Genomic DNA, 27734 nt, shown 5'->3' on the forward strand with positions numbered 1-27734 from the left:
GTGACAAGCCTGTCATAGGTCTTGTCCATCCCCAAATGTCCTGCTAACGGCACATCGTGAGCCAGCCCCAGTAGGAAGGTTCTGAACTTCTGGGGTACCACCAGCACACGGGCTGACCCAGGTTCAGCAGCCTTAGGCTCGGAATACAGGAGGTCACTCTCCCAGTACACGTAGTGTGTTTTGGCCTGAGCACCAGTGGCCTGGTCTGCAGCCTGTTGCCGCATACCCACGAGAGAAGGGCATTCTTTCTGCTCCCTGCAGAATTCCTCCCTGGAGGGACCTCCTTCTTGCTGCCAATGGGTCAGCTCAGGCAGATCTCCCAGTTCGGCAATCTGTTCCCCGGTAGGCTCCAGAGCATCCCCCTCAGGGTCTACTTCCTCCTGGGCCGTGGGAACTTCGGGGGCCGGTTTCCCGCGCCTCCTGCGCCTTCTCCCTAAGGCCGGTTCCTGGACCTCTCCCTCAGGCTCCAGGACCCTCTCAACACCCCTACTGGCTGCCATGGACCGGGTGGTCACGCACGCCCAGTCGGGTAGACCCACCATCCTCAGATGCGTGGTCTTCTCCACCTTTTCCCAGGGGGAGCTCTCCAGGTCGTTTCCTAGCAGACAGTCTACAGGCATGTCAGTTCTCACAGCGACTTGTAGAGTACCAGAAACCTCCCCCCACTCAAAGGGAACTTGAGCCATTGGACAACGACTCTCTACGTTGTCAGCATTGACAACCCTACAGTAGGCATTGGGTACAATCTGCTCTTGAGACACCAGGTGTTGCCTCACCGAGGTCACGCTGGCTCCTGTATCTCTAAGAGCCTCCACCTTCCTTCCATTGATGGTCACCACCTGCCCATATTTCTTAGTGTTAGAGGGCAGGTAGGTTACAGGGACCATCTCACTGTCTCCTAGCGAGACTAGGGTCATCTGCCCGGGACCCCCACCCTCCTGGACTGCTACTTCCTCCCCAAAGTTAACACTAGCTACTTGCCGGGGTGGAGCACCAGTGGGTGCGGTCTTACCAAACAGGCGACACTTAGGATCAGAGGCAATGTGACCCGGGTCACCACACCTATAACAATTGAAGGGCCCCTTTGGAACAGGTCTACCTGTCGGGGCCCCGTTCTGCTGCGGGGGTGAGGGAGGCTGAGAACCCTTCTGCTGGTTCCCTTGGGAATTACTTTGGGGGCCTTTTTGGAACCCCTTCTGTTTACCCTTGTCCCCCCCACTCTTCTGCTGGGGACCCTGCCCACCTTTGGCGGAGTCTCCCACTTGACCCTTGTGGACCCTGGTGCTGAGCCAGCGGTCCGCCTCCTCAGCAAGCTTCCTCGGGTTGGACAGCTTGCTATCAATCAGGTGCTGGCGTAGCTCAGGAAAACATTGACTGGACAAGTGCTCCCATGCAATTAAATCAAGCAGCCCTTGATAATCGTTCACTTTGCTACCCTTCACCCAACCATCCAGCGCTCTGCAGAAAAAGGTCACATACTCCACATACGTACTCTCAGGGATCTTCTTCGTCTCCCTGAACCGCTGTCTATATAGCTCCGGAGTTAACCCATACCTGGTCATTAAAGCTTCCTTCATATGGGGGTATGAGGTCTGGACGTCTAAGGGTAAATCTAACAGTGTGTCACGCCCTTCAGCAAGGAACCTCCCCCACAACCCCGCTCCCCAGTCTTTCTCAGGGACCCGGTGTGAGGACATGGCCACCTCGTAGGCCCTAAACCACTGCCCTATGTCATCCTTTCTAAAATACTCCTTTACTACATCTTTGGGGATGTACACCTTGGACTCTACCTGCACTGGTGGAGTGCTGCCACCAGAAGGAGCGGTGTCCAAACTTTTCGCCTTCAGCTCCAACTCCTTCAATCTGATATCATGATCCATTTGGCGTTGTTGTGCCTCCAGGGCCAACTTCTGCTTTTCCATTTCCATTTGTCCTGCCAACTTTGCCATCTCCATTGCATGCGCCCTGTCTGCTGCCCTGTCTGCCAGCTCCTCTGGCGACCGGACTCTGCTGGGCTCCTCAAGGTTGTCGGGCGGAACGATGTCCCCCGCATTCCGTGGGTCTCGTGACTCCTTCCAGGCTCTCAGCGCCTTGGCGTACTGGGTTCTCCTCTTGAATCCAGCATGGGGGACTCGGAATTTTACACTGTAGCCTTTCAATTGCTCTATCGTGTAGCCTTCCAGTCTCTCCCAATCCACCTCATCTATTCCAGAAATCACAGAGAGTGCTCTTCCAGCGGAGTGTGAGCCAGGCATGGTTGCAGTAATGGCAGATGTCTCAACAAAGTTCCAAAAATGAAAACCTGTGGCTGCGTTATTTGGTCTGCTCTCACTATCTGGTGATTAATAATTCACTGTATGTAAATTACAAGTGCAAATCCGAAATCCCACCGCTGCCACCAATGTTAGAGTCGGGGATCTCTGGTTGGCGCAAGGTTGCCCTTGTGTCAAGCAGGAACCCTCTCCTCCACGTCAGGGCGCAGGATAACCCCTCGCGAATGACCCTTGCTCACCCTCTAGGTGCGTGGCGTGAGCAGCCAAGGCGATTCCTCAGGCGTTGTTGGTTAAGCACTTACAATCATACACACAGTAAATACATTAATCCCCCCAGAAACGGACACCAGACTTGGATATATATAAAAATACGTTTCTTTATGTAAAAATAAGGTATATATATCTCAGCAGACTTATCACAAGACCAATAACGTTTTCGCTAGGCCACCAGGTTATACAGCAGGCAAATGTTCTTGGCTTCGTAGAGTCAAATGGATAGTTCGTAGTTTCTTTTACTTGTAGTTCCAGTACTCACAGGGATCGGCTCCTGCGAACGGGGAAATAAGGCGTTGCGGGCCCCGAGCCCGATACTGGAACTTCTTTCGTGATGTGGAGAGTCGGCACAGTCGGTGCGACTCTCGACTTCGGGAAGTGTTCTTGGGTCCTCAATCAGCAGGTGTGGGCAAGTAGGCAGGCGCGGCCCGCGACCCGTTAGCACGGCGGTGCAGGAGGGTCTCCACAGCGGGGGCGGCGCGGCCTGAGATGTCCGGGGATAGCGAAGCGGGGTCACAGGGCACCGTCAGTGCAGCTGGATGACCCGGCGTGGATCGCAGTCGTAGGACGGCTTCCGGCAGGAGGGGTGATAGCGCGTTCAGCGCACTCCAATGGCAGGCGGTGACAGGGGTGCAGGCGGCCGGGCCCGGGGACAGAGAGCGGCTCCGGACGGAGCGGGGCTCTCACGGGATTGCGGCAGGCGAGCTTCTGAGTGTCACGGCCCTAGGAGGGGCGATGAGGGGCGCAGTCTCTTTTCCAGCGGGATGCACACACGGCTCGAATTGGAGGACGAGCAAGAAGCACAGAGAACCCACTGGTCCTGGGGTTCAGTTCAGGGGGCAAGCTCAGATCAAGCCCTTGGAGAATGTTCAAGCACAAAGTAGCAAAGTCTTTTCAATAGTCTCTTCCTCTCCTTTCTCAGCAAGGCAGGCAGCAGGCCAGCTCCTCCAGCGTCTCCTTCTCCTTCTAGTCGGGCAGAGGTTCTTTGTGGTAAACAGGATTCTGATTTCTTAGGAGCCAGGCTCCTACTTTTATACCATGATTCTTTTGTTCTTTAGCGCCAGGGGGCCTAGGCCTGGCTCAGTCCAGTTCTGGAGCACTTTGTTATGGTGACTCTGCTCTTTCCTTTCAGCAGCAGGGCAGAGACATCAGCCGCCCCACAGGGGGTGGCGCCGGCTTTGTGGTGGCAGAGCACAGGTCTATTCAAGAGTCAAGGTGTACTCCTCCCACCCATCCTGGTGCAATCTCTCTCCCCACCACCTGGCAGCCAACCTGTCTCTGGGGATCCCCCCACCCTGCTCCTCACTGTTGCTGGGCAGAACACACACGCACACACACAGCAGAGGCGGACTGAGATGGTCAGGTCAGTAAATACTAACTTTCTAAAAGTAGTATTTACAAACCCAGGATACTAAAATAAACTTGACTACAAGAAATATTTTATCATCCTGAGTTCAGGCATACTAAACTCGACACTCTACCATGCTCTCTGAGTCCACCGGGGTCGCGGCGTTGGCGCGATCCCGGCAGCCCATTCTGGCCTACGGAGAGCAGGTAGCCTTCAATAGTGAAGAACGAAAAGGGCGGTAATTCACTACTAAGACATGCCACCCACATCAGGGCATGTCCTACCTTATACCTACAATGCACCCTGCCCTTGGGCCTACCAGAGGGGTGGCTAATATGTAGGTAAGGGAAGGTTTAGGGACTGGCAAGTGGGGGCACTTGCGCAGTCAGCGCGACGGTCCCGGACCGCGCACAGGGTCTGCGGTGGCAGACCCTAGACACACTTTACAAGGCCGCTTCCGTGGGTGGCGCAACCAGCGCTGCAAGCCCACCAGCAGCATTGGCATTCACAAGCCCTGGCACCCCCGGTGCACTTTACTGGGGACTGACAGTGAATCCAATAAACCAATCGTGAACATCAATTACAGGTACACTTTACGTAGGGAGCACTTGCACTGCGGCACGGATTGGCCGTGGCGCAGTGCCCTGAGCGGACAACACCAGCAAAACAATCGAGGCACACCATCAAAAAGTGGAAGGGAAACTCACGCCAAGGTGCCAGGTCTAACACGTTTGTGTATATAGACGACTTTAAAGTATCTTAATATTCAACTTGAAACATCCCAAATAGAAATCTTTAGGTGTGGGGGAGAAGGAGTGGAAGTTTGGGTACATTTCCGGACAATATTGAATTCGAGCACAACTCCAGACAATGTACAATATATGTGATGGAAAATTGATCAAACCTTTTAGGTTGGGATGAGCAAGGGGAGCTAGATATTGTACTTGACCCCAATCATCCAGAACAAGTAATTTCAAGGAACAAGCAAGTCAAAGAAAAAGAATAAACTAAATGCTAAAGTGTATTGTTGATGCATAATTGCAAGTGGGTTGTTCAGTGTCCCAGTGTGTTTTCACAAATGATTTGGGAAAGTTGAAAGTGTTTTAGCATCAAACTGTTCTGAAGAAGAATGCTTGCCCGGTTGTTCACAAAGTACGTAAGGTGCCTTGAGTTTTTAGGAAGGAATAGAAAGAAGAGTTGGTAAGATTATGTGTGTTAGGTTTAATCGAGCCAATGGAGGGATCTGAGTGGCTTTCCCACACAGTTCTAGTGTGCAAAGTTGACAAGTCTGCGCATGTGTGGATCTGTGTGACTTGAATAAAAATATTTGGGTGGATCGGCACACTCTCTCAAAAATTAATGAAATGTTTACCACTCTTGAAGGGGCTGATGTTTCTACATCCCTAAATATGTCAGCAGCCTACCACCAAATGGAACTGTGCAAGGAATCGAGACATTATGTGCGCATGCCGTTCGGTATAGCTTTTGCCTCAGCTGTATTTCAGAGGTTGATGGGGAATTTATTTAACAATATGCTTGGTGTAGTGTATTTCCAGCAAACAAATGTGTGTATTGTACAAATTAGAAGGAACATGATTTAAGGCTAAATGATGCATTGAAAATAATCAGAAATAGTGGACTTACATTAGGGTGGGATAAATGCAAATTCAGTCAACCACAAGTAGAGTACTTGCGACACCATATGTCTGGCAAGCGAGTAGAGGCTTATTTTGAGATCTTATAAATAATTGAGGATGTGTCTGCAACTAAAGGCAAAGAACAATTAAGAGCATTCTTGGGGCCCATCCAATAATATTTAAAGTTTGTTGATAATTTTACTGCCAAAACAGTGTGCCTATGCATTCCATTGAAAAAAACACAAATGCTAGATTCTTGTGGGACATGGAGTGTGATATGGCCGTTTATTCCAACAAGCAGGATATTATTGCAGCTGGTCCTCTAAAGCATTTTAACACTGGTGGTGTGTGTATCACTACCACTGATGGAAGTACTGATAGCTTAGGGGCTGTCCTCATGAAATAAAGAAATAGCTTTAAGTGCCTTATGGGGTGCTAAATACAATTACTCTACCAATGAGAAAGAAGCTTTGGCAATGTGACAGGGTATCCAGTACTGTAAGAACTTTATCTGTTGCAATGATTTTTTTTAGAACCAACCAGAAGCCACTGGTAGAATTGTTCAAAAACAAATGTGGTGGTAGGGCAACTCCACACATTGCCAAATGGCAAAAACAATTTTAGGCATTCCAATATAAGTTGCAATATGTTCCTGGGGTGGCTAACTTTGCTGCTGACTGTTTATATAGGTACTCCTTGGATGATCAATTCCAAGAAGGTGATCAGAACTCTGAGGACATGGAACTTGTGTGTGCAATAGATGCAGCATTGAATAGCTCACTTTCAGAGGGGGAGTGGAATAATACATGTTTGGATAATGAGGGTTTGGAAGAGGTTGTGCAGTATTTGTCAAGTACATGACCCAGTACTAGGGCAATGTGAGAAACCCTAATTCCCTTGTGGAGAGTTTCAGAGGAATTGTCTAGAAGTAAAAGAGTGATGTGCTGATGTGAGCTTTTGGTTGTGCCTTGTGGTCTTTGCAGTAAGATATTAAATCTTGCACATAAAGGCCATTTAAGCATGCATACAACCAAAAGAAGAGTAAGGGTAGACTTTGGTAGTGGGGTGTGGACATGGACATTGAACATCATGTGAAAGGGTTATGCAAGTGTTTTGAGCTACAAAGCACAAGTAATTGTCCCTGTACCTGTCACGTCAGTGCAATGCAACAATGTACTATTGAGCAAGTTAGCATTGGACAACACTGAGCCACTGGCCATTTGTGGTGCTACTCCGAACTATGTTTTGGTCCTAACAGATTATATGTCAAAAAGGTCTGACTTATAGTTTGTGTAAACAGTGAACACTACAACGGTCATTGTGTTTGTTATGGAAGGCTACCCAGAGCAGCTGGAAACTGACAGTAGGAATCAAGCACATCAGATACTCATTATATTATCCTCGCAGCAATGGGTTAGTAGAATGATTTAATTCCACAGTTAAAGATCAGTTACAATTGGCACTAGTCAACTGGGTGGATTGGAAAGAAGGTATCAGAGACATGCTTTGGACAATCAGCGCAACACCTCACATGAGTACTGGAATTTCACCTTTGTTATTGCTGAGGGGGACGATAGCGGGTTAGATATTGAATAAGGGGTAGATGGGTAGAAAAGTTATGGCTATGAATAAACAAGAATGGGTAGCAATCATAAGAAGTATGGTGCAAAAGAAATATAGTACAGTTGAGGGTTCTTGGAGAGCACTACAGGTTAAAGAGGGGCACTGGGGGACAGTCAAGAAAGCCAATCTTTTTAATAAAGGTCATCCAAAGTTCTCAGTACTGGTCAGAGTCAAAGAGATCATAGACCATGTTGTGGTGCTAGAGATAGGTAATATATAGAACAAAAGTATGACTGTTCCTGATGTCATGGCTGATTATGTGTGGAAAGGTTTAAGTACCAGTCACACCCATGGAAGAGGTGGTGTGCCAGATTCAGAGGGGCATTTCAAGCCAGTACGGGATAAATCCTTGCCATCCAAATTTAACTATTATGTAATGAATGGGCATTGAACTAGTTCTGACCATAATTGTATTCTAGAGTTATTGTATTTCTTCTACACTTCGATGATGCCAGTTCAATGTTATGCCACTGTTAGCGTGTTCGTATTTTACAAGAGGATTTCTTATTGTGGATTTCTTATAGTAGAACAGTTACATGTGTAACTGTTATCGTAAGTGTTTTACTCCATGTTATTTTTCCTCTTGTAACTGAGTGTCAGATTTTGGATTCTCCATTTGTGAATGTTTTCCCATTTTGTTTTATTTCTGTAGTATTGTTGTTGATTATTATTTTGTAGGGAGGGGGATATTTTGAGCTTAACGATAGTCGTGGAGTTTGGAGTTTCAGTTGGAATAGTGCAGGTGGAATCTTGGGGGCGATTGGAATATAGGGTGCTATGTTACAGGACGGCAGTTGATGCCTAAAGCCTGGTGTCAGTGGTGACTCATAAAGCAACTCTGGTAGCCTTATCAGTTATCTTCCTTATCAGGTTTATAGTGTGTTTTCACTGTGCATGAACCCCACATCACTTGATTGTAAAACATGTAATGAATAGGGTTTGGGAGTAATGGAACTATACATTTCTGCAATGTTCCCCAAGAATCTGAGTTTAGGGATAGCAATCATGTGTACCACTCCGAATTATGGGTTATGTATAATGCCAAGAGATTTAAGGAGGTTTTTTCAAATGTTGTTGTTTGCAGACACTGATTTACAGCACGAGAGCTGTAGAGCAGCTGCAAAACAGCATAAGCACTACACAAACACCCATAAGTATGCTAAACTACTTCTGTGTGTTTTCCCTTTGCTGCCTCTCTGAATTTCTGTCTGTTTCTTTTCCTCAGAATAGTCTCATTTGGGCCTCAAGACAATTCCACAAGGCTCAAATATTCTGAATTCTGGAGGAATTTTATCTTGATTTGACAATTCAGGAAGTTCTACTTTTAGTTATTTGCACTCTAGGCCATTGCATGTGGATTCTTGGCATCTAAGGTTTATATTGAGTGATCATTTGTTGGCACCTTTAATGCAGGGTCGTTTCTCCCTGGAAATATAGCCTCCTTTTCATTGTTTATTCTATGGAATTTACTGCATTCTCCAATGTGTTACTTAAAAAGTTTTCACCATCTTATCTTACAATATCTTTATTGCTTCTATAATTCTGTCCTTGGCAGACAGAAAATTAATTTATAATAGGATAATGTCAGTATAAAAAAACCAAACCAAAGAAATAGCTTCAGAAAAAGAAACAGAATTTCCTTTGAAGAGAAACCACAACAGAGAAAAGTGATTCGAAAGTAACAACACCGTTACATTCAGTCTTCCTCATCACAGTCATTACCACATGAGTGGGAAGCGCACCCAAAAGATATCAAATCTTGTTCCTCGTTGTAATAAGTGATGATTTCTTTGCATTACAAATAGTGGAATTACCTCAGATACCTCCTTACTTTGTAACTGGGCTTTTAACAACAACGTACCACACATTTTTGCATTCCAGATTATCAAGTAATGCCTAACATGCAAACTATTTTTTTCCTAAAGCAGAAAATAAAGTTAAGAATTAATGATTAGGTAAGGTATTTAAAGAATCAAATGACACTACGTCTAAAAGCAGCATGACAAATAAATCAGCTGAACTCTAAAACAAACATTTTTATATACACTTTGCAGAATGTCAAGGCTTGATACGATCATTATTCAAATAAATGAAAAGTGTTCTTTTAGAAAAAATGCTCTCTGGCAAAATGGTTAAAACAGAAAAAAGGATAGGATCTGCCAATCTGCCTCGCCTTTAAAGCAAGCTCCTGGTTTTGCCACTGTTTGTTTAGGAAAAACAGAATGCACATTACGAAAGGGCAAAAAAAAATCAATTGGATCAGATGAAATCTGCTCTTCATTAAAATAAATCTAAATTGAACCAGAGGGGCAGGAGTGGAAAACAATGATGAGAGAGTCGCAAACAACTTGACAGCAGTGTGAATCAACAAGACCCTTGCACAATGAATTAAACAAGAAACAATGCCGGGGTAAGATTGAAATGGATGAGTGAGTAGGGGTGTAGGTTAGTGCTGAGCATACTGGGATGTCAGAGAGCAAGATATTGGAAAGTCACCATGTCAAGAGCGAGACATAGGAAAGTCATTGAGAACTAAAAGTCAAATGAAAAAATAGTCCCTTAACAACAGAAGTGGAAACTCATACAATGAAAGGGAAGTATAAATGAAATTCTCCGGAGGTGGGACAAACACAAGACTATAAAGGCACGCTAATGACTCAGAAGCATCTAACTGCGATAGATCATAAACTTAGCCAAACATGACTAAGGACTGGCCCAAAGCCCATTGTTTGTTTTATCTATTGTATTGGAGACAATAGGTCTTCAACAACTGACAGCGAAATCTCTCTGTAGACTAGACCAAAAGAAACCGACAATACAAATAAAAAAAAAATGTACCTTCCTGCTCCATTACTAAATAAAAAAGAGGTGTTTTATGGAGTGATCTAATAGACAAGCCACGGTGCACACCACCATAGTCTAATGTTCTATTTTGTTCATTTCCTTGCAAATTGTCCGTAAGTTGTAAAGTTCATATAGAAAAGTAAACAAATATCCAGTTTTGATAACAATGTTGTATTGAATATTTTATTCGCCAAATGTGGTGCCAACTTCAAGCACAGCCGACGTGCGTTTCGCCCACAGGGCTTTTTCAAGGCTTCAAGTATTCAAACTGACCACTGTTCTGAATATATTTTCCCTGATAGTGTTAAATCTCGTGTTGTAGATTCCCATGTAAATGTTTCCATCAGGCAATAGTATGTTCATACATCAAAACTTGTATTAGACAGCTCCTAGATTGGACCAGTATCTGTCCTTTCTTATCCGTATGTATGCCACATTGAAACTAATTTATTGAAAGACAAAGAAATAATATAAAAAAAACATAAAACAGTTTATATTATTTTACATGTCATGTAATGGCTTATTGACAGAATGGGAGTAAAGTCAGTGGAATCAAAAGAGAGTGTTATAAGTTAGAAAAGTGTGTGGGTGAATTGCTTGTCACACTAGCCATAGTGCAATTAATGTCTTGTCTCAAAATGGTGAGACCCTTTCAATCCCTTCCCATGGAGGGTTGCAAGGGCGGCTCTGCAGAGTAGTGGCCTGCATGGCCCTGTTTTTTTCTATGCATGTTAATATCTTGTCCACCCTACCTGCCTGTGGCCCCTGCCCCACACAGTACTTGCACTTTGAGTTATGGGCAGGTCAGCCAGGTTGAGGTTCCCACTGGACCTTCCAGTGATACCATGACATACAGGGGAGAATCAGGAGTTAAGTCCTTGCCCTCCACGACGATTTGCCACCATAGTAATTTACTCACAGCAGTAGCAGCCAGGATGGCTACTGCGCCCTAATATTGTTCAGTTGATGTATCAAGTTTTTCCAAGTGAATTTAATACAGGGTTATTTTGAACTCTTACCTCACTGTGTTCACTGTACATTTTAAGTACTTGTTTACATAAATCATAAATCAATAGTAATTACAGGTTATTAATATGTATATATCAGGAAACGTGCCCCTGTCCTGCAATAAAACCCATAAAATAAAAAAATCCTACTTACGTGTACAGGATATCACGCTTTCAATCAAAAGGATAGTAAAGAGTAGAGAGGATTTGAAAAGGAACTTCTAATTGGTATAGACAATAAAGCTAATCAATCACGAGCAAGGGGCTGATACAAAATCAAGTTCTTTAAAGGAAACGTTGCTTTCCATTTAATATTTGGAAACATTTGGTTTCTTTAAAATAGTTGTATTTGTACTTTTAATCATGGTGTACAATTAGGTGGGGAGTTACATTTGAAAGTTCGATTTGTTAAGTTTTACATTACTTTAGTAAAACCTCTCAATCACAATCATACTGAAAAGAAATTCAATAAATATCTTTTTAATAACCAGGTTTTGCGCTCCTGTATAAATCTGTGGTAGTCCAAAGCATGTTTTAGCTGAGACTTCAATTCTCATGCAGCTATTGTAGAAAACGTTTGGCCTCCCAGCATAATATGGCAAGCACTAGGGATCATGCAATTTGTTCTGTGACCTAAGAGAACACAGTGACTGATATAGATAAAATTGCATACTTGAAACAGAGCTAGTTGGAGAGAAAATAGATCTATATCCCTAGCACAAGGACCTGAACAGAATGAAAGCTTTCACTGGCATCCAGTGGAAAAGATAGGGGCAGGAGTAAGGTGCTCTCTCATTTACAACCTAAATGCCAACTCATCCCTGTAGATGCCACAGTCCAGGTACTGAACCACTGGGGAAAAAGATACTTGAAACCTCCTATCAATAACACACTTTTAAACCAGTAGAAGGTACGCCCCGTGATTACAATCAGTCCATAACACTTCAGAAACTATTATGGTCAGTGGTATCAAACGCCGCCGATCAATCCAAAATGATCAAGGCAGCTCCAATATTATGATTGGCACAACAATGTAGTTCATGAAGGACGGTAATTGTGGTGCTTTTAGTATTCATACCAGTGAGAAATCCGAGTTGGGCCGTGTGTAACTCTATCTTTGTCGTTACAAATCCTTGTAGCTGATCAGCAACAGTTAGCTCAAGAAGTCTGGCTATAAATGCTAATCGGCCTGCAATTCTGTAAAGAGTCCAGATCTACTGATTTGTTTTGAGAGTATGGATACCTGAAGCAAGATTGAAAAGTTTGGGGACTGTTCTTTTTACCAAAGTGACATTAATAATAGCTAATGATCAGGAGTGTTCCTGAAGGGGCAGCTCCCTATGAAATTTAGCGTGAAGCACAGAAAAGGAGGAGCCTGAAGGCCTACTCTTTAACAATAAAGAATCATATCAATCTCCATCACAGGGAGACCAATTCTTAGACATATTCCCAGAGGAAGACAAAAGACTCCTCTTTGGCTCATATTGACTCAACCCATCTTGAATTCCTTGTCAAAACACAGCAATTTTGGTCATGAAAAACACATTGCACCTGACTTCCGAATTGGGTTTTTTCTGCCTCTATCTTGGATTTATTGAGCTCATTGATCACCCTAAAAAATAACTTTAACTATACTCAGACCCTTAAAATTAAAGTAAAAAAAGTAAACAGCTGCTTCACTCTCCTTCTGACAGCTTTGCATTGTTATGTTTAGACCATTCTTTCTTCAGCGCTAAAGAACAGTTAGTATGAAAGCATCTTTCTGCTGAGAAAAGGGTCTGTTAAAGGGCAGCTAGCTCAGTGGTAAACCACATCTGTGAAGGTTGATCACACTTTTTAGAAAATACCTTCTCAAAGGTAATTTTGTCCAAGAATGGAATAATAAATCTCCCCCTTTTTATTTATGCACCCTTCCAATTATTGTTTGAATGAATTTCAAATATTTCACTTTACCTATGACCCCAATATATGCTCTTTACCTATGTTTATAGAATTGCAGCTAGAATAGTAAATCTAATTACATTCATTTATGAACTTTGGCCAATTTTATTTGAATTGGATCTAGAATAATAAATATCTCCCTCTGATTTATGCACTTTACACAGTGTTTGCGAGTCTGCAGATAGAATAGTAAGGCAGCAAAGTACGTGTCCATAAGTAAGTCCCTATTGATGTTCTAATATTTGCTGGATCTATAATAATATGGAATATTTTAGCATTTTATTTTATTTTGATTTGTAGTTGTATGTTTATCTCCAGTACTCTGGGTGCAAGGCAATGAGTGCAAAGCAATGCAAGTGGGTTCAATGCAGTGGGATTTTTTTTTTTTATATTTGGTTTCGGTTCTGGTTTTTCAGAATGTATTTATTTTTTATTTTATTTATTTTATTAACAGTAACAAAAATAATATCACTGGCAATTGTGTTTGAGATCATTTAAATCAGTTGTAGGTAGTCTCCTTCCTTTAATCTTATATTTACAAATATTTATTAAAACTACTCAATCTAATTTATACTGCAAATCAAATAAATTTACGTTAACAATTATATACTTTTCCAATAAAATGATTCCTTTAAATGATGAAGCCTGCAATTTAAATTGCTTATTATAAACATACATAAACTTAATATGCGTTGTATAGAATATAGATATTACCTAGATTTCCTAAGTAGTTATAGTTTTGTTTGAAGATTAGTTAGTATTATTTAAAAATATTTTTTCATTATGTTTTTAAAAATTTTCTATACTACATTTTCTAGTACTAGTTTTGGTGAAGTTGATCAGTATTTTTTATATCACTACATTTTTATTTTGGATATAGTTTTTCTGTATCATATTTTTTTAATGTTGATATTTTATACTCATTTTTGTTAAAGTTGTTGTGTGTTATCATAGCAACATTTTAGCTATCGACATTTATACATAAAGATGTTGCATCATTATGTGTTTGTGCTTGATAATGTGATAGACAATTGCAACTACATGCTAATCATCACTTGCCCTTTTGAAATGTTGATCCCAAACTTCTGCTCCATATCCTGTATAAATGAGGCAAAAACAATCCATGACACATTTCAGACTTATTGGGCCTCATCAGTGATGTGCAGTTTGAGTCCTAGCTGTTGAGATATGCCAGTATAAAATACAATAGTGAGTGGTGAATGCATGAATTATTCTGAGGCACTGGTACATATATCATAACCCAGAAATATACACTGGATTCAAAAGTATCCATAAATTGACGTTTAACCACATCTATGCTTTACTGCTGGAATTCCGAAAAACTCCAAAATCTATTATGATCATTAAAACAATCAATGTATGCAAAATACTACAAAGTACCAACTATATTTGCTATAGTGACCTACGGGGCCATGTCGGACATACCTTCCACACTTAGGACATGTCACGAAGAAAGAAAAGGGTGGAAACAAGAGTTAATCCCATTCACTGGTATTTAGTCTTGACCACATTCCAGTTGCTCTTTTTGCTTTTCACACTGTCTTTCTATTTACAGCTACATGCAAATCAGTATTTTTTTCCCTACTCCTAAAGGAACAGTTCTGCCACAGCTGTTAGACCAGGCCCCCTCTGACTGGCAACACAAGTAACCCCAGACTAGTTACAACCTTTTTATGCCAGCCTCATCAGTGAGGAGAAGCTTGTTTCCTAGTCATATTGAGCTACAGGACTCGGGTATGGGCATACTGGTCACGCATAGCGCATGACACTGAAAAGTACACAAAGGTGATAGGTGGAGTGCTTGAATTAACTATATAAATATATTGCAAAATAAACCAAACCATGCTTTCCAATTGTAATCAGCCATCAATATTTCCCAAATGTACTATTGACAATATTGGTTTAATTTGCAGTTTGCAACATTATTATTTAAGATTTAGCTACAGTTACATATGAATATGCCTCATGTTTAATCCTATCTCCTTTAAAGACTTTGCAGTTGACCTTCTTCCCCTACTCTATGTAATTGGAACTCATCAACACCTTGAAACATTTCAGTGGAATATGTCGCCATAAGAAGCTCAAAAATAATATGGTTATTGGGACTGCAAAACATGAGCACTCGAGAGGTCAGCTCCATAAAATATGCAATTCAAATTAGTAAACACATTACATATTGATTTTTCCATTGACACACAAATCTGCAGAGTGTGTACCTGCAGATGTTATAATACGTCTTCTAAAAGATACACATTAATCATATTTATGAAATGTGATATTTCTAATGAGTAATCAACAACCAAGATTTTGGTCTCCAAGCTTTTACAAGCAAGGACAATTTTGAGAGATTGTTTTGCAGTATCAAATGGCAATGGGTTACAAGAAATGTCTCTTCTGTGGCAGGGATTATTGAAATTTACAGGTAAATTATGAAAAGCTAAGTGCAGACAAATGGTTCAGTTTCTTTCAAGCTCCTTAAGAAATATGTGCAGAGGCTAGTGAATATTCCTACAAAATTTGGTCTGTTAATGACCATTATAGCAAACTAAAGGTACACATCTGTTTTCTCACTCTCACCCGACTACTTCATGGAGTTAGTCTACCACTTTAGTAAGCCTATAGACCTTCAATAGGTTATTTGAGAAATATTAAATCATATGTATGCAGTTTGCTATGCACTAACCAATTCTAATTGGTAGATTCTAGGCTAAGGGAGCTATTTTCTCTACCAAACCCTCTTTATCCACCTTCCCTCCAAGGAATAGAGCCATCAGGGCCCTCTGCCATCAGAATAGCACATCAGTATCATAAACCACCTACACTAAGAGGGGACTGGGCATTACGTATAGTATAGCAATGGCTAGTGGAGACTTCAGTGTAGACAGGGCCTTTACTCAAGTCTAAATGAGACACATGGGGCCTAATTTAGAGAGTGATAGCAGGGTACCTTGTCACAAGCACAACAGAGTATCCTGTTCGCCAAACCCTTGGTCACCCCACCTCATTTAGCGATGGAAAGTGTTAGACCTGGCATCATTGGCATGAGTCTCTCCTCCATTTTTTCTGTTTGCCTCCTCTGTTTACGATGTTTTTGCTGGTTTATCGCTTTGGGCACTGTGCCACTGCTGATCAGTGCCACAGTGCAAGTGCTCCCTATGTTAAATTGTTACATTGATTGGTGTTACCATGATTGGCTTGGTTGACTTACTGTTCAGACCCTAGTCTAGTGCACTGCGTGTGCCAAGGGCGTGTAAGTTAGCTGCTGCTGGTGGGCTTGCAGCACTGGTTGTGCCACCCATGGAAGCAGCGTGTAAAATATGTCTCAGGCCTGCCACCGCGGCGCCTGCGTGCAGTCCCCGACTGCCATGTCGACTTGGCAAGGAAACCTACTTGCCAGTCTCTAAACCTTCACTTTGCCACATTTCAGACACCTCTATGGTAGGCCCTCGGGCAGGGTGCATTGTTGGTAAAAGGTAGGTCATGCCCTGATGTGTGTGGCATGAGCTAATAGTGAATTACAGCCCTTTTCGTTCTTCACTATTGAAGGGCTACCTGCCTCCCATCGGCCAGAATGGGCAGATGGATTATTAACTCCATTATAATCTATCTGACTCAGGGAGCATGGTAGCAGGTCGAGTTTAGTATCCCTGAACTCAGAATTTAATAACACACCCTTTAGGATGGATGGTTTTTAAATTCTATGTTTGAAAATAGCCCTTTTAGAAGGTGGCTATTTTCTTGTCCAACTATCCACCGGTCTCTGCTGGTTTGGTGTGTGTGTCAGGGGCTGGGTGGCTCCAGAGGTCTGAGTGAGTCAGTGTGGGGTGAATGGGGCGTTTACACGTAGAGTGAGGGAAGAGTAGCCTGCCCTGCCTGACACAATTCTGGCTCCACCTCCTGCTGGGCGACTGATAGCCCTGCTCCTGCCAGTGACAATACTGGTTCCGCCTCCTGCTGGGCGGCTGAGGACTCTGCCCTGCTCAGTGAATAGGCCAGGTGCCTCTGCCTGGCAACACCCACAGCGAACCTGAGATGGGGGGAATTTCCCTGCTTGGACAAAGGGAACAAAGGAGAACAGGGGTATAAGAGAAGGACCCCTGAACCAAGAACTCAGATCACTTCTGACAAGGAAACCTGTACCAAGGACAAGAAGCCTGCTGATCTAAGGACTTGCCTCCCCTTTCTGCCAGAGTGCTGTTTTGCTGTGGAGGAACCTGAAAGCTGCTTCTTTATTTTTGCCAAGGAACAAGGAGAGAGGAACTTGGTGTGTACTCTCTGAACACTTGCTAGGAAATCTCCAAGGGCTGGAAGAGTGCCAGTCTCCTGCTGAAGTCACAGGGCCAAAGGACTTCACCATTTTGCTGAATTGCTGGAAAGTGTTGTTTCCAGTACACAAGGGAGAATCTGCAGTCGACGCCGCCGACGCCGCCGAATCCAGCTCGACACCGTGAGTAACGGCTCCAGTGTCCCGAGCCTTCGACGCCGGCCGCCGGGCCCGAACGACGCCAGCAGCAACGCCAGTGAGCAGTGGGTATCGGCCCCGGCTCCAAGTGACCCCGTCTTGACGCCGGTATCAACGCCAGTGAGCAGTGGGTATCGGCCCCGGCTCCAAGTGACCCCGTCTCGACGCCGCTGCTGATCGCATCGACTCGACGCCCTTCTCGACGCCGTGAGCGCTGCTCCGGCCCGACATCCCTCGACGCCGCTGCAGATCGACCCGATTCCGAGGCACGACCTCGACGCCGACATCTCGACGCCGTGGATCATCGTTTCTTCGTTTCTCAAAGGTACTGTACTTGTGGGGTCTGTTGCAACTCCAGGCTCGACGTAGCGCTCCTCGCGGTCGACGCCGAACCTTGGGAACCTTGAAGACTCGACGTCGTGTGACTCCTGTGGGGGTTACATTGTTGCCAAAGAACTGTGCTCAAAAGAATACTTTGCTAAAGAACTATTTGCCAAGAAGAAACCTTACTTAAACTATTATTTTTCCTTCCAAAGAGTATTTATTAAGACTGTGGTATATTTTTGTCGTTATTTGGTCTTGTGCTAAACCTTATATAAAAATCCTATTTTTATAATAACTTCTGTGTCGTGTCCATCTGTAGTGTATTCACTTTATTACTGTATGTGGTCATAAATGCTTAACACACTGCCTCTGAGATAAGCCTGTCTGCTCTGCCAAGCTACCAAGGGGGTAGCAGGGGTTATCTGAGTGTGTAATCCCCCTTCCCTGACTAGAGTTGGTTGGTCCCTATTTGTCAGAAGTGTATACCTCTGCCAACTAGAGACCGCCGGTTCTAACATTGGTGGTCAGCGGTGAGGATTTGAACTTTGCATTTATGACTCATGTGCAGTGATTAGTGTACGCTACATAGTGAAGGCAGACCATAACGCAGCCACAGTCTGTTTGGTAGGATATTCTATTTTTGTTCTCCGCTTTCCTGGAGCTTATTTCTTTAAACACTGCCAGTTTTGACCATGGAGAATGCCGGAGCTACTACACCTGTGGAGATTGTTGTGGAGGAATTTGATAAGGAGAAGATAGATTCCTACACGCTAAAAGATCTAAAAGGATTTTGCAAGCAGTTTAAAGTTCCTACCACAGGTGTCTCCAAGAAAGAGGGCTTCCTCAAAGCGCTGAAGGCCTGGTTAGAGGCCAGAAATCCCTCTGATCCGGTGGTGGTACCGGAAGAGGAAGAAGAGGAGGAAGAACCCGCAGAGGGGCCAGTGTCGTCTCCCGGCAGTAGTGCTTCCTCTAGGAGCCTTTCCCCGGAAGAATTAGAAGACAGGGAGAGGGAGAGGGGGCACAAGTTAGAAATGGCAAAACTTAAATTAGGAGGGCAGTTGGAATTAGAGAATGCAAGAAGCAAGAGAGAAGCTGAAATGGAGAGCAAAAGATTAGACTTCGAGAGAGAGAAATTAGCGTTTGAACGTGAGAAGATGGTGAGGGAGATGGAGCTTAAAACGAAGAGTTTAGAGTTGAATCCCTCTGGTGGCAGCGCTCCATCTATGCCTGCAGAAAGTAGGTTTTATTTTCCTAAGGATGTGATCAAAGATTACAGTAAGAATGAGGATATTAGCCAATGGTTTAAAGCGTATGAGTTAGCATTGTTGGCCCACCGGGTCCCTGAGAAAGATTGGGGAAAGGGGTTGTGGAGTCGCTTTACAAATGAAGGGAGAGATACCTTGTTGAGCCTTCCTGCTGAGGATAGGATGTCTTATACTCATATGAAAGATGCTTTAATGCTGAGATATGGCTTAACCCCAGAGAAGTACAGACAAACCTTTAGAGAATGTAAGAAGTTGCCTGGTACTACGTGGGTTGAATATGTGTCTTTTTTCTGCAGAACCATGGATGGTTGGATAAAGGGTAGCAAGGTTGATAGTTACGATGCTCTTTATGATTTGTTTGCTTGGGAGCACTTGTCTAATAACTGTTTTCCAGAGCTACGCCAGCACCTTGTTGATAGCAAGCTATCTAACCCTAGAAAACTTGCTGAGGAGGCGGACCGCTGGGTCAGTACCAGGGTCCACAAGGGTCCAGTGGGAGACTCAGCCAAAGGTGGGCAGGGTCCCCAGCAGAAGAGTGGGGGGGACAGGGGTAAACAGAGGGAGTTTCAGAAAGGGCCCCAAAGTAGTCCCCAAGGGAACCAAGGGAAGGGTTCCCAGCCTCCCCCTGGAAAGAAGCCAGAGGCCCCGACAGGTAAACCTGTTCACAGGGGCCCCATGACCTGCTATGCCTGTAAGCAGGTGGGACACCGTTATTATGATCCCCAGTGTCCCATGAAGGATTCGAATGCACCGCCGCGTGCACCCCCTCGTCAGGTAGCGAGTGTAGCCCTGGGAGGGGATGAGATGGGTGCCCCCGGTGGGTGGGGTCCCGCAGAAATGTCCCTGGTCTCTTTAGGAGACGTGGAAATGGTCCCTCCAACCCCTCTGCCTAGTAACACTAAGAAATATAGGCAGTGGGTGACCATTAATGGCCATAGGGTGGAAGCTCTCAGAGACACCGGAGCGAGTGTGACAGCTGTCAAGTGTCACTTGGTGTCCAGAGAGCAGGTGGTCCCTCACGCATTCTACCCCGTTGTAGCTGCTGACAACTCACAGAGTAAGTGTGAGGTAGCTCAAGTTCCTTTTGAGTGGGGGGGGGTCTCAGGTACTCTTCAGGTTGCTGTGAGGCCCGCCATGCCTGTTGATTGTCTCCTGGGCAATGATTTGGAGGACTCCCCTTGGGCTAAGGTGGAGAGAAAAGCGCATCTGGAAATGTTGGGTCTGCCTGAGTGGGTGTGTGCGACCACCCGGTCCATGTCAGTTCGTAAGGGTGTTGATGGGGCCCTGGAGCCTGAAAGTATGGCCCAGGTCCCAACCGTGAAGAGAAGAGGCAGGGGGCGCGGGAAACCGTCCCCCATCGTTCCCGCGGTCCAGGAGGGAGCAGACCCTGAGGGGGATGCCCTGGAACCGACAGGAGAACAAGTGGCCGAACTGGGAGACCTGCCCGAGCTGACCCATTGGCAGCAGGATGGTGGTCCCTCCAGGGAGGAATTTTGTGCTGAACAGAAAGTGTGCCCTTCTCTGGTGGGTATGAGGCAGCAGGCCTCAGCCCAAACAACAGGTGATCAGTCAGGATCACATTGGGTCTACTGGGAGAACGACCTCCTGTATAGCGAGCCTAAGGCTGCTGAACCTGGGTCAGCCCGTGTGCTGGTGGTACCCCAGCGCTTCAGAGCCTTCCTACTGGGGTTGGCTCATGACGTTCCGTTAGCTGGACATCTGGGGCAGGACAAGACCTATGACAGGCTTGTCACCCATTTTTATTGGCCCCAGATGAGAAGGGATTCAGATATCCATTGTAGGACCTGTCAAACTTGCCAGGCAAGTGGGAAAAGTGGGCGGAAGCAGAAGGCTCCCCTCCAACCTTTTCCCGTCGTCAGTACCCCCTTTGAGCGAGTGGGAATTGACATTGTGGGGCCACTGGACCCCAAGACGGCCATGGGCAACAGGTTTATCCTGGTCTTGGTGGACCATGCCACCCGGTACCCGGAAGCCATCCCTCTCCGCACAGTGACGGCCCCCGTGGTGGGACGGGCACTGATGGGTGTTTTCTCCCGCATGGGGTTCCCCAGAGAGGTGGTGTCAGACCGGGGCACCAACTTCATTTCGAATTATATGAAGTCTCTGTGGAAGAAGTGTGGGGTAACCTACAAGTTTACCACTCCTTACCACCCTCAAGGTAATGGGCTGGTTGAGAGATTCAACCGGACCCTAAAAGGCATGATCATGGGTCTTGAAGAACCAATGAGGCGTAAATGGGACGTCCTCTTGCCATGCCTGCTGTTTGCTTACCGTGAGGTGCCACAAAAGTCTCTAGGGTTCAGCCCATTTGAGCTTTTGTATGGTCACCCGGTAAGAGGACCTTTGAGTCTGGTTAAAGAAGGCTGGGAGCAATCTCCCAGGAAACCTCCCCAGGATGTATATAGTTACATGCTGGCCTTTAGGAACCAGACTCGGCGCTTCCGAGATCTTGCTCAGGCAAATCTGGAGGCCAGCCAGGAAGAGATGAAGCGGTGGTACGATCAGAATGCCACTCTGGTTGAGCTTCAACCTGGTCAGAAAGTGTGGGTCATGGCCCCTGTGGAACCTTGTGCGCTCAAGGACAGGTGGACTGGACCATTTGAGGTTGTGGAGAAGAAGAGCGATGTCACCTACTTGGTGGACTTGAAATCTCCCAGGAACCCCTTAAGGGTCCTGCATGTCAACCGGTTAAAGCCCCACTTAGAAAGGTCCGAAGTGGGCATGCTCCTTGCCACAGATGCTGGGATGGAGGAGGAGAGTGAGCCTCTTCCTGACCTCCTGTGCGCAAAAGAAAAAGATGGGTCAGTGGATGGTGTTGTCCTCTCTGACACACTGACCCCTGAGCAGCAGCAAGATTGTCGCCATCTGTTGGTACAATTCCCTGATCTGTTCTCCTTAATCCCTGGTGTCACTCAGTGGTGTGTCCATGATGTGGACACTGGGGACAGCACTCCTGTGAGGCACAAGGCCTACAGGGTGACTGACAAGGTCAGAGCATACATCAAGGAGGAGGTCTCCAAGATGTTTGCCTTAGGGGTGGTTGAGTCCTCTAACAGTCCTTTTGCCAGCCCAGTGGTCTTGGTCCCAAAGGCTGCAGCGCCTGGTGCTTCACCAGAACTTCGGTTCTGTGTGGATTACCGAGGACTCAATTCGGTCACCAAGACTGACGCGCACCCCATCCCCAGAGCGGATGAGCTCATCGATCGGTTGGGGGCTGCCCGGTACCTTAGTACGTTTGATCTAACGTCTGGTTACTGGCAGATCGCCTTGACTGATGGGGCAAAAGAGAGGTCTGCATTCTCCACACCAGATGGGCACTACCAGTTCCGTGTGATGCCCTTTGGGATGAAGAATGCCCCTGCCACATTCCAGAGGTTGGTTAACCAGGTATTGGCCGGGCTGGAAGATTTCAGCGCCGCCTACCTGGACGATATAGCAGTGTTCAGCGCCAGCTGGGAGGAACACTTGCGCCACCTCCAGGAAGTGTTGTTGGCCCTGCGCAGAGCAGGCCTCACAATCAAGGCTAGTAAGTGCCAGATTGGGCAGGGTTCAGTGGTGTACTTGGGGCACCAAGTAGGGAGCGGCAAGGTGGCCCCCCTGCAACCCAAGATAGATACCATCCTGGCTTGGGAACCGCCCAAAACCCAGACTCAGGTGAGAGCCTTCTTGGGTCTCACGGGTTACTACAGGAGGTTTGTCAAGGGGTATGGCAACATTGTGCACCCCTTGACCTCGCTGACTTCCCGGAAGCAGCCGAGACTTGTGATCTGGACTGACGCCTGTCAGAAAGCCTTTGACACCCTGAAAACTGCAATGTGTACAGCACCGGTCCTCCAGGCACCCGACTTTTCAAAAGAATTCATTGTCCAGACGGACGCTTCAGAGCATGGTGTGGGGGCTGTTCTAGCACAGATGAATGAGGAGGGCCGAGACTTACCTGTAGCCTTCATCAGCCGGAGGTTACTTCCCAGGGAACAAAGGTGGAGTGCGATAGAGCGTGAGGCATTTGCTGTGGTCTGGGCGCTGAAGAAGCTAAGACCCTACTTGTTTGGGTCTCACTTCCGGGTTCAGACAGACCACAGGCCCCTCAGATGGTTAATGCAGATGAGGGGTGAGAACCCAAAGCTGTTGAGGTGGTCCATTTCCCTACAGGGGATGGACTTTACGGTGGAACACCGCCCTGGTACAGATCACGCCAATGCTGATGGTCTGTCCAGATTTTTCCGCCTTAGTGATGAGGACTCCCTGCGTGAAGGGTAGTTCTCCCCACATTTCAGCTGGAGGGGACACGTGTTAGACCTGGCATCATTGGCATGAGTCTCTCCTCCATTTTTTCTGTTTGCCTCCTCTGTTTACGATGTTTTTGCTGGTTTATCGCTTTGGGCACTGTGCCACTGCTGATCAGTGCCACAGTGCAAGTGCTCCCTATGTTAAATTGTTACATTGATTGGTGTTACCATGATTGGCTTGGTTGACTTACTGTTCAGACCCTAGTCTAGTGCACTGCGTGTGCCAAGGGCGTGTAAGTTAGCTGCTGCTGGTGGGCTTGCAGCACTGGTTGTGCCACCCACGGAAGCAGCGTGTAAAATATGTCTCAGGCCTGCCACCGCGGCGCCTGCGTGCAGTCCCCGACTGCCATGTCGACTTGGCAAGGAAACCTACTTGCCAGTCTCTAAACCTTCACTTTGCCACATTTCAGACACCTCTATGGTAGGCCCTCGGGCAGGGTGCATTGTTGGTAAAAGGTAGGTCATGCCCTGATGTGTGTGGCATGACCTAATAGTGAATTACAGCCCTTTTCGTTCTTCACTATTGAAGGGCTACCTGCCTCCCATCGGCCAGAATGGGCAGACGGATTATTAACTCCATTATAATCTATCTGACTCAGGGAGCATGGTAGCAGGTCGAGTTTAGTATCCCTGAACTCAGAATTTAATAACACACCCTTTAGGATGGATGGTTTTTAAATTCTATGTTTGAAAATAGCCCTTTTAGAAGGTGGCTATTTTCTTGTCCAACTATCCACCGGTCTCTGCTGGTTTGGTGTGTGTGTCAGGGGCTGGGTGGCTCCAGAGGTCTGAGTGAGTCAGTGTGGGGTGAATGGGGCGTTTACACGTAGAGTGAGGGAAGAGTAGCCTGCCCTGCCTGACACAATTCTGGCTCCACCTCCTGCTGGGCGACTGATAGCCCTGCTCCTGCCAGTGACAATACTGGCTCCGCCTCCTGCTGGGCGGCTGAGGACTCTGCCCTGCTCAGTGAATAGGCCAGGTGCCTCTGCCTGGCAACACCCACAGCGAACCTGAGATGGGGGGAATTTCCCTGCTTGGACAAAGGGAACAAAGGAGAACAGGGGTATAAGAGAAGGACCCCTGAACCAAGAACTCAGATCACTTCTGACAAGGAAACCTGTACCAAGGACAAGAAGCCTGCTGATCTAAGGACTTGCCTCCCCTTTCTGCCAGAGTGCTGTTTTGCTGTGGAGGAACCTGAAAGCTGCTTCTTTGTTTTTGCCAAGGAACAAGGAGAGAGGAACTTGGTGTGTACTCTCTGAACACTTGCTAGGAAATCTCCAAGGGCTGGAAGAGTGCCAGTCTCCTGCTGAAGTCACAGGGCCAAAGGACTTCACCATTTTGCTGAATTGCTGGAAAGTGTTGTTTCCAGTACACAAGGGAGAATCTGCAGTCGACGCCGCCGACGCCGCCGAATCCAGCTCGACACCGTGAGTAACGGCTCCAGTGTCCCGAGCCTTCGACGCCGGCCGCCGGGCCCGAACGACGCCAGCAGCAACGCCAGTGAGCAGTGGGTATTGGCCCCGGCTCCAAGTGACCCCGTCTTGACGCCGGTATCAACGCCAGTGAGCAGTGGGTATCGGCCCCGGCTCCAAGTGACCCCGTCTCGACGCCGCTGCTGATCGCATCGACTCGACGCCCTTCTCGACGCCGTGAGCGCTGCTCCGGCCCGACATCCCTCGACGCCGCTGCAGATCGACCCGATTCCGAGGCACGACCTCGACGCCGACATCTCGACGCCGTGGATCATCGTTTCTTCGTTTCTCAAAGGTACTGTACTTGTGGGGTCTGTTGCAACTCCAGGCTCGACGTAGCGCTCCTCGCGGTCGACGCCGAACCTTGGGAACCTTGAAGACTCGACGTCGTGTGACTCCTGTGGGGGTTACATTGTTGCCAAAGAACTGTGCTCAAAAGAATACTTTGCTAAAGAACTATTTGCCAAGAAGAAACCTTACTTAAACTATTATTTTTCCTTCCAAAGAGTATTTATTAAGACTGTGGTATATTTTTGTCGTTATTTGGTCTTGTGCTAAACCTTATATAAAAATCCTATTTTTATAATAACTTCTGTGTCGTGTCCATCTGTAGTGTATTCACTTTATTACTGTATGTGGTCATAAATGCTTAACACACTGCCTCTGAGATAAGCCTGTCTGCTCTGCCAAGCTACCAAGGGGGTAGCAGGGGTTATCTGAGTGTGTAATCCCCCTTCCCTGACTAGAGTTGGTTGGTCCCTATTTGTCAGAAGTGTATACCTCTGCCAACTAGAGACCGCCGGTTCTAACAGAAAGACATTAAGTATTCTGTCAATGGAGTCCCTGTTGGCTCCTTTGACAGAATACTTCCTCAAACGTCCTGATGGAGTAGGTCAATCAGAGGTAGGACATTACACTGCTCCACCTATTTAGAGTAGAAGGTGCAATGTATTAATTTCCTGTTAGCCACTACCTGTAAAAAACTGGTAGTGAGTGATAGGAAAAAATAAGGAACCCCCACTCTGGTAGAACATTTCTAGTAAATGGAGGTCATTATATTTTGGTTGTTCAGAAACAACCTCCCGCTTTGAGAGTTTATTTCAGAAAAGCATTACAAAAACTTTACAGTGAAATGAACCATCATTGTGATTTCCTTTAAATGTACAGAGATGAGTGCTGGGTGGGCAATCATTTTTAAACTTGACAGACCGGAGTAGTCCTCCAATGCCCCGAGGGACAGTATCCCATTTGCCAAGCAATAAATCAGGCCCTATTGAGATATTATTTAATGCAGCGTGAGTGAAAACGTTTGTACTGTTCTGAACCTTTTCTCTGTCTTTGAGTAGAAAGCCTGTGAGCTACTCCAATACAATGTACTGGACAGATTCTAACCTTTTGAAAACCAGATATCTCATGTGAAGGTGATACAGAAAAAGCTGAATAGTGTCTGTTGAGACTGTCTCTATGAAACTAACTTGTAGAATGTAAATTTTCCTTGCCCGGCAATGGGCTTCTATATCTCACAAAAAAGAGCACAAGTAAAATGAGTGGTAACTTTGATATTTCACTTAAGTATGGGGCATTCAGATTTAGCTTTGGAGAGGTGACAGATAGCGAATCAATAAAAAGTGAGTAGTAAAGCCATCAAGAACCGGTGATTGCTTAATTACATGTGAAATCCTATCTGTTCTAGGACAATATTGTTCCAGGAAAAGGAGAGACCCTGTAAAAGCATCTGTATATATTTTGTCATTGGAAATACAGCATTTCATAGATAAGCCACATACATGTTATTTATCCAGCTTCTTCCACCATGATTTTTTTTTTATTCATTTAGAATGTGTGGCACCCAGTGAAGTAAAGAAAAACCAAGATGGAAGCAAGAACTGTTGCACAAGAATAGAACAATGTAATCTGTTTCTGATACAAATAAAATGCCTCACCAATATGAATGTCCAGTGTTTTTGTAAATTTACTTCCATCAGAGTTTACATATATGTTATGTCGCTGGAGGTGTAGGATAATTATGTGATGGTAAAACGCACACATGATGATTACAGCAGCCGTGACCAAATGGAATATGTCAAGCCATAGATCTGATTTATCATGGGAGATTTGAATGTTCAGCTCTTACCTGACTGTGGGTCTATTTGAATAATCAGACCTGCCAGAGACTGTACACTTTGCTGGTGAGTTCTGCTTGCCTACATAACCTCATGAGGTATGAAATACAGAACCCACATATCTGAATGCCAAGAATAAGTTCCACCAAAACTTAAAAATTCCATGATCTGTGTCAATTGCCAATTTGCTAATCCTCGCTCAACAACAGTGCGTGATACACTGTTTGTATCAACTGAGACTGTGATGCGTGATCATGAGGCATGTTTTGAAAGACAGTGTGTGAAAATGTTTGTCAGCTGTCCCTGTATTCAGGTGCTTTTCCCTTTGTCTTACCAATAAAGGATAATCAAGATCACTCCTAAAAGGTAGTGGTAGGCACTACTGAAATGCATTCCAAATCTAGAATGAACAGAAAAGGGCTATAATAACTGCTAATAAAAATGTGCAAGCTTGCCAGAGTTATCATGAGGTTTTCTATTTCAGGCCTTGTTGGATTTGTAGAGGAGAAGAATGGGAAGATTTTTTAATATTATTACATTATTTATACATTTATGTACAATATGTTACATTTAATTGGTTAAATAAATGTATACATATGTAAATTGTTTAATGATTACATTATAATTAATATTTATTAAAATGTTTTCTCTTTTCTTCAATTGCTTAGTTAGATATTTTATGTAAATATAATATTCCATGGGTGTGTGAGTGGTTTTATGGGTGTGTGAGTGGTTGTCTTGGTCTGCGAGTGGGTGTGTGAGTGGGTGAATGGGTGTAAATTGTTTAATGATTACATTATAATTAATA

General features: G+C 45.4%; 1 protein-coding gene across 1 annotated transcript in view; it reads left to right on the plus strand.

Moving 5' to 3' along the window:
• The window catches only part of LOC146854094 (C-type lectin domain family 19 member A-like), a 74576-nt gene extending 47832 nt beyond the window's left edge, over positions 1 to 26744 (plus strand). Inside the window, exon 7 of the mRNA XM_085651009.1 lies at positions 26641 to 26744. Coding sequence (XP_085507135.1) covers positions 26641 to 26659 — 19 coding nt within the window. The 3' untranslated portion in view covers positions 26660 to 26744. The remainder of the gene's footprint in view (positions 1 to 26640) is intronic.
• Positions 26745 to 27734: the final 990 nt, after the last annotated feature.

This window comes from Triturus cristatus, chromosome 4_1 (assembly GCF_964204655.1).
Source record: "Triturus cristatus chromosome 4_1, aTriCri1.1, whole genome shotgun sequence".
Classification (NCBI taxonomy): Eukaryota; Metazoa; Chordata; class Amphibia; order Caudata; family Salamandridae; genus Triturus; species Triturus cristatus.